The 8,014-nt window shown below is 34.2% G+C and overlaps 1 protein-coding gene across 1 annotated transcript; it reads left to right on the plus strand.

The window, feature by feature from the left end:
* The first annotated feature begins 1,168 nt into the window (after positions 1–1,168).
* On the plus strand, positions 1,169–4,572 carry LOC127096885 (uncharacterized). The gene is made up of 7 exons (XM_051035419.1): positions 1,169–1,461; positions 1,546–1,663; positions 1,990–2,078; positions 2,162–2,208; positions 2,314–2,405; positions 2,897–3,030; positions 3,719–4,572. The coding sequence occupies exons 1-7, from the start codon at positions 1,357–1,359 to the stop codon at positions 4,361–4,363; spliced, it is 1,230 nt and encodes a 409-aa protein (XP_050891376.1). The 5' UTR covers positions 1,169–1,356; the 3' UTR covers positions 4,364–4,572.
* Positions 4,573–8,014: the final 3,442 nt, after the last annotated feature.

Genomic DNA, 8,014 nt, shown 5'->3' on the forward strand with positions numbered 1-8,014 from the left:
CTTGTAACATCCGAGGGCGATGAAGGGGTTGCCGGTGCACGAGGCATGCCAATGAGATACTCCTAGAAGCTTCTAGGGAAAAAATTAAATTCACATCGGAATGAGAGGGATTATGGGGTTGTGCAGGTCTGGGACTTCCTTAGTTTTTTCCCTAGAAGCTTATCGATATTGTTGTATTAATTTTATACTAAAATTTTAAAATATTTATTTTATTAAACTATAAATGTATTAACTTTCATATTATTAATTTATTTAATAAATAATTTGGTGGAACAAATTAAATTTTAATCCATAAATTTCCCCGGTTCGATTTCCTATCCTATTTTTAAAACATTGCCAAAGACACACTTAATGTACTTTTGGTTGGAAATTTGCACATGAATTTTTGCACTCCAAGATAAAAAAAAAACGTGAAAATGCCATAAGCTACAACTTGAAGTTTTAACTTTAGGTGCATTTATATGTTGGCTAACACAATTCCAAACGTTGCCATTGCACCTGTTGTGAATTGTGATGGTAAAAAATTATCCTTCCTATACTCTTACAAAATTATAAACACTTATTAAGATTTTGACAAAATCACGTTCATATCAAATATATATTAAGATAAACTTATTTTCTCAAGAGTCAAATTCTATAAAAAAAAATTAAAATCTCACATCAAAATATAATTTGCCTAAGCTCATAAATTACAAATTCAGAAACCAAATTCCTTAGGAGATAGTTCAAAATTTCTCTTTGATTATAGAAACCGTATGTATATATAAATGTTAATAAATACATCCATTCAATAACTAGAATTCACTTAAATTGTTTGTCCAAAAATCACTCTTAATTAATTTCATTTTCAATATAAGTTCTAGTACTAGTTTCTAATTTCATCTTATATATATTTGAATGATTGCCTATTTCATGATTAGTAGTAGTATAGTACTTGTTTACATAAAGATAGTAGTAATAGCTATAGTTAAATTAAACTAATTAACAAAGTCGGCGTTACGTATCCTGTCGGAGGGTCCACCCACTTTAACACATATTGACTCAAAGTAATAGCTGTAGTAACAAAAAAAAACAAGTGTTGACGTTTTCAAAAACCCTTTGTTTTCTCTTTCCTTTATGTAACGGCGTTATAATCCGTCGTTTCACTATAAATAAACTCTTCACAACTTTCTCATTACATTATATACATTCACACACTGCAACCATATCTCTCTCTCTCTCTCTCTCTGAGTTATTGACAAGAAAACCTCATTCATGGTTGCGTGAAACATAAGTTTGGAATAATAGTCTTTGTGTTCTCTGTTCTGTAATTATTACTAACTCATCACTTTCATATAGTCAACATTTTTTCTCGAAATGGGGAAGAGATTGGACAATACTAGTAGTAACAACAAGGAAACAACCAAGGTGGAAGCTGTTCTAGAACTCATCAGAAAACAAACTCCGCTCACTGTCAAACAGGTTTTCTTCATTTCACTCTCTTAAACCTCTTTGATCTTCTTCTTTATATTAAACTCCATTATTGTTTTTGTTTTTGTGATATAGGAAAAGTTCTGTAACTATGCTTGTGTGAAACGGTTTCTGAAAATGAAAGGAGATAATGTGAAAAAAGCTGGTAAACAACTCAGAGCTTGTCTTTCATGGAGAGATACTATTGTTACTGGTATAATGTTTTTTTCTTCTTCTTCTCTAACTAGAAAAGTATTTTTCACCCGTTGTGAAAACCACGCCGTTTTCTCTTTTTGTTTTCTCTCGCCAAAGAAAAAGAATCTTGCTTTTTTTTTCTTCCTTTGAATTAAGCGTTAAAGTAACAAAAGAAATATGCACCCCACTTCCTATACTATACTATAGTAGTAGATGTAATCATTATACCACTCTCCATACCCCAGAAATAAACCCCACACAAAGAATAAGTATAATTTTTTTTTTTCATTTTTATAATGATTGGATTTTCATTTTCATTTTATTTTTGAAATAAAAAAAAAACAGATCAATTGATAGCAGATGATTTCTCAGCTGAGTTAGCTGAAGGGTTGGCTTATGTGGCTGGTTATGACGATGAATCTAGACCTGTTTTGGTAATTTTCACTTCCTTTCTGAGTTTGATTGTTTTGTTTTTCTCTGACTTAAAAGTTTGTGATGTGAATTTGGGTGTATACAGATTTTCCGCATGAAACAAGACTATCAAAAGTTGCATTCTCAGAAACTGTAAGTTATATAGTAATACATATTTTCATTAATTTTGTTATATACTGTAGTATGATATTCATGGAACTAAACAATGTTTTTTTTTTACCTTTTGTAATGTTGAAGGTTCTTCACTCGTTTACTGGCATTCACAATGGAAGTTGCCATTTCAAGCATGCCTAAAAACATAGAACAGTTTGTCATGCTTTTCGATGCAAGTAAGTAGTACTCCACCACACCTAAACATTACCCGAATTTTCCATAATGCCATTTTCACAAGAGAGAGGTGAACATTACATATTAGTGAAATAAAATGTGTAAAAAACAGAAAAGATTGAGTGATCAGAAGCAATAAATCAGAGAGAGAGTGGGGCAGGCATTTAGAAAACTCTGTTGGTTGGGATACACCGGCAGGCAGGACCTGAGGGAGCAGTATGAAACAGAATTTGTCCGGAGTGCCCTTCATGTGTCTGTCACAGAATTCACCTTTCAATTAATGTTGCTAAGGGTATTATTGGGAATTGTGGTCATTATTGTTACATTAGTTATACATTCTCTATCACAATGGGTCTATTTCAATCTTTATTGCTTCCTTAAATTATGCTATTGTTGTAGCACCAGAGCAATGTTTCTCTACTTTTGACCTTTTTCATGCTACTCTTAATTACTACTCTGATTTAATTGAATTGAGTTTTATTTATTATTTCAGGCTTTTATAGATCGGCATCTGGTTTTATGAACTTGTTGTTGGGATCACTGAAAATTGTGGGCGAATACTATCCGGGACGCCTATGCAAAGCGTTTGTGATAGACCCTCCATCCCTTTTTGCATACTTGTGGAAGGTAAAAAACACAATTCAAATTCCTTTCATGGCTTATTTTAGTACTAGTCTATTTTCAAGTACTGTTTAGCCACTGCCAGTTAAACTCCAATTACAATACCCTTTCTGGTTGACCACTACATTTTACGTTGCTGTCTTGTGTAAGTTTTGCTGTGTCCACTATCACTATGCAATGTGTGTTTCCCTTTTGTTTGACTATGAAAATGAACCACTACAAATGCTTATGGACCACTCTTGGTGGTCCATTTTCCCCAAGGCTATGTAAGCTCTTGTTACATGATTACATCCAAACCAAATCTAATGTAATTGTAATTGTAATTGTAATTGAATATGAATTTGTCAAATTGCCAATGTCAAGAAAAGTACTACCACTTATGAACAATTTTGTTTTGGATTTGGTTTGATAAGATATTGACTTATTGTGTAAGATTAGGTAGAACTAGTTCACTAGATTATCTTAAATTCAAACTCAACCTATGTCACAAGTTTGTAAAGTATATTGAAATTGAAAAGAAAAAATAATAATAATTGGAATTTTGAGGGATAGATTTCTAGGGTATGGAGAAAGTACTAGTGCACTATTATTTTGCCTTTACAACCTTGTAATGTAATCTAAAGGCATGGAAATGAAAAAGACATGTATTTCCATTCAATTCAAATTATGAATAATTGTGTGTGTGCATGTGCAGGGTGTTCGTCCATTTGTTGAGTTGTCAACGTGTACGACGATAGTATCATCGTTGGATTTCGAAGAATCAATGGACTACAACGATTTCTCAGCCTACCCGCGAGCCTCGTCCCTCCGATTCGATCCATCGGTTATGAAATCAACGGACAAGATCGGTTCCTGCTCGTCTTCACGCTTCTCCTTCACAGTTTCCCATCAGCTTGACTCACTGAAGCCATGGTACCTAAGCTTAGGCGACACGTCAGCATCCAAAGTGGGACCCACTAGTCCCTCTCCAGCATCACTCATCTCACCGCTCAACGCTCGCTCGTTCTCGTTCGCCTCTCCAGTCGCACGAAACCCGCTGGGCCCACCAGCCAGCAGGAAAGGTCTATTTCCTTCAACTCCACTGCCGCAGCGCGTCACGGTTCCTCACCGGACCACCACTTCTTTCCTCCAATCTCCGGCGACGTTTTTCCGGCGAGACAACGGAAAGGTGGAGAGAGGTAGAGAATCGTTTTTCCCGTACGTGAAATTCTACAGAAGACCGTACGATGAAATGGTTTATAGGTCAAAGATGAGGCCACCACTCGGTGGCTTAGTTTCCATTGTTTCACCTCATGTTAGACGGCGTCAAACCCACCTCTCCGTTTCTCAGCGTTTCTAATAAAAAATATAACAACACCGCCACCACACCGCAATCATCGCCACCGCGAAAAACCAAACATTATTACTTTTTTTTCCTTGTTTTCTTCTTTCCCAGTACATATATTATTATTATTATTATAATTGAATGTATTAACTAAGATATGAATCGGTTCAATTGTTTACTCATTCTCAAATATTGCAATTTTCAAGTAGCCTCGTGTGTTTGTGCCTTTGGTTTGGTTGAATTAAATTCAATGTCAAGATTCAATAAAATGTAGTGTGTATGTAAAAATATTAAAAAACGACGACGTACAAGAAGGGATGTGAAACGGCGTGCAGTATGTAGTTTAATCTTTGGCAATGGCATGGAAAGAAGAAACCGTGGTCGAAACGGAGATAAGAAATTACTGCACATTGAAAATATATTCACTGTGTTACACGATGGGGAAGAAAAGAATACTAGATTATTACTATTATTAGAATCATTTAAAAGCGTTGATCTTTGTGATTTTCTCTATATTTTATACTTGTCTTGTGTTTATTGTTTTGAGAATTGTAATTCAAACAAGTGAGGAATTTGAATTCAGAAGTTGGATACTGTTAATATATTATTGTATGGGTTTGATTTGGTGAAGTGGACTATAATAGTAGTTAATGTTGGTGTTGTGTTGTACGATGAGAGAGTTGGTAGGAATATGTGTCGGGTTTGGTTGTCTGAGAGAGAAGTCAAACCTTGCTAGGTAGTAGCTAAGTTGTGTGTGTATTGGTAAACGGAAGGAAAATGAATAGAATAGAAATTAGAAACGGTGTCGTATGTTGGAGATTGGGGTTATTTGTCGAATAGCTAGTGTCGTTTAGGAATCAAGGTTTCTGTTACTCAAAGTGAGATGATGTTAGCTAAATTGGTTTGGTTCATTCACCTTTCACATCTCCCTAATCTGGGCTTTGTAGTTTAGCCCGAGATTCTGCTGCAACTATATAAATAACTCTGCATCGATGTGTTTTCCTAGTGCAGAGTTTGGATTATGTTCTTTGTTTTCTTCTCTGTTTCTCATTGTCCTTTCTTTTCTTTGTTTTTTGGAGTTCTCCGATTATAATAGCGACACAGAAGAAAATACATATACTGTTCTGATTTTTACCTTAGAATTTACTATTCAATATTGTCAACCCGTGTGTGTATTGGATTGGATGGAGTCATTTCAGTTGAGAGTATGGCAGCCCTTGATTTTGGACTTGGGATCAGACTTGATAGACATATCTTCCTTCATTGAAATCATTTATTCAACGATGGAGTTGTGATGGAAGTACTCTTCTAGTGTGGGTGATCAACTGATCATAATACTTATGTTTGTTTGTATTGACCTAACCTTGGTGTAGAGCCCAACAACAAGTCACAACATTTCTTAAAATCAAACTCTATTTGGTTTGTGAAAATTGGTTTTAATCGGATTAAATTTGTAACATTCAGTTTAATTTAAAAGTGAGTTTAAAATAAAATTATTGAATCTATTAACCTTAAATTGATTTTTTTTAAATGAAAAGAGAGGAATCATAATGGGGAAGTTAGTGACTCAAATATGATTTAGTTTCTAAGGAGTATAATCATTCATCTCATGACAATCTATTTACAATTTTTGAGGACAAATCTAACTTACGCATTTTCGAACCATTTATATTCATCCTTAATCTTTATTTAAAAAAAAATCATATATGTGGCTTAATCTCAACTTTTTATTTCTTCCTTTCAAGTTCTTGCAATTTTTTTACAAATAGTTTTAAAGATGATATATTTTATGTTGTTCTCCCTTGTGAGATTTATAGGGAGGATTAGAGCTTGGAGTTTAACTATAAGAGCATTATCGAAATCATCAAAGCTCCTCATTGCCATTAACACAACTTCACCATTCTCATCCAGCGAGACTTCTCGCATGTTCCAAGATTCATTAACGGTAAATTCATGTCAATATTAATTTCGTTGGAATTAAACATCAGTTTTAGAGATAATCCGAATCAATCTTGATTGAATGAGAATCAATCTTTTTTATTGATCATACCTCTCCTTCTTCACTCTTCACTTGAGTGATTCAACCATACCTTGGTTGTAAGATGATTCCACCGCACAAAGATTTGATGAGAGTGGATAATTTGAGAGAGAAAAGAGAGAAAGATGAAAAATAGGGTTTTAGGAGTAAATAGTATTTTATTGAATAATTTTGAGTTGCTCTCTCTGCTCACTTTACAAACACATGGTATCTCCCTATTTATAAATGAGATTACTTACACACCAAATAATCTCTCTAACTAACATAACTTTTACAAAACAAACACTGAGTTTTAACTTTATTGAAGTTAGTTCCTTCGACAACTACATATTTTGACTACTAAAGACTATATTTGACAACTATTATATCAAATACATCCGACTTCGACTTTGTCGAAATCTACAACATGCTTAACATAAAGAATTACATATTTAACACATCACCTAATTTATAATATCTAAGTTATCTATATTATTCATTGTTCAATCTCTTGAACAATTTGACCTACACAACCTTCGTCATGATGTCTACAACCTGATTCTCAGTTCTGTAGTGTTCTAAGTCTAACTTTCCATTGCGAGATGGGAATTTTCCTAAGTGTTGGAAAACACAGTCTTCAAGTAGACAATGAAGATGTGCGACAAAGTTTGTCAAGTCGAAGTGGCGAAGCCACGTTTAAAGACTTAGTGAAATTCTTGAAGATAAGAAGTGGGGGTTTTTTTGACAAGCCAGGGTTGCATCGAAATCGACAGCGACGAAGATCTTTCAAGGCGGGAGATTCAAAGTTCAAACTGTTGGTGTAAGCCCTAGAGGCCAATACTTTTGGTACTTGTATCGAATTATTTATTAATAATAAAAGGTTTTTTTTTCTTTATTATGTTTGTTTAATAAAGTCCCTAGAATAGCTAGTCCGCTTAATGTATCAAGTGTGACTTAATCATGAGATTCCATTAAGCATAAAGACACTATTCTTAAAGTATCTGTAGTCGAGCTTTATTGTGAATTGGGATAGCATTAAAGCATTAAGACTACTATGTATATAAACTGATGATCGCATCTCATAGATCATGGATCATGGATAAGGAGTTATTAAGTCTTAAACATAGGTATGAATATTAGGAGTAATATTTATACTAGATTGACCCACTATGAGAATACTATATAGAATATTATGCAAAGTGTCATAAGTTATTCTCATGGTGATAGTGGTGTATACCACCATTCGACCTGAAACCACTATGGGCCATAGATGTAGAGTCGAATGCTTTATTGTTGATCAAACGTTGCTCGTAACTGGATGACAATAAAGACAGTTGATGGGTACTCCACGACGCATTCTGAGGTACATGAGTAACTTAGATGGAATTTGCCCATCCTGCATAACAGGATATATGTCTAAGGGGCCCAATATTGAACTGGACAAGGATGACACAGTCTATGCCTTGTGTTCAATATAGACATAAGGGCAAAAGGATAATTATACATATAAGTATTATCACAAAAGGGTCTGTTAGATCACATGAAATTTTCGTGTCTTGGGTAGCAGTGATGTATTTCTAGATACCGCTCACTGTTTATTATGTTAAATACGTGATTTAATATAATTGTCAATGCCGCGAAAACCTACA

The sequence above is a fragment of the Lathyrus oleraceus genome, chromosome 6, assembly GCF_024323335.1.
Source record: "Lathyrus oleraceus cultivar Zhongwan6 chromosome 6, CAAS_Psat_ZW6_1.0, whole genome shotgun sequence".
Taxonomy (NCBI): Eukaryota; Viridiplantae; Streptophyta; class Magnoliopsida; order Fabales; family Fabaceae; genus Lathyrus; species Lathyrus oleraceus.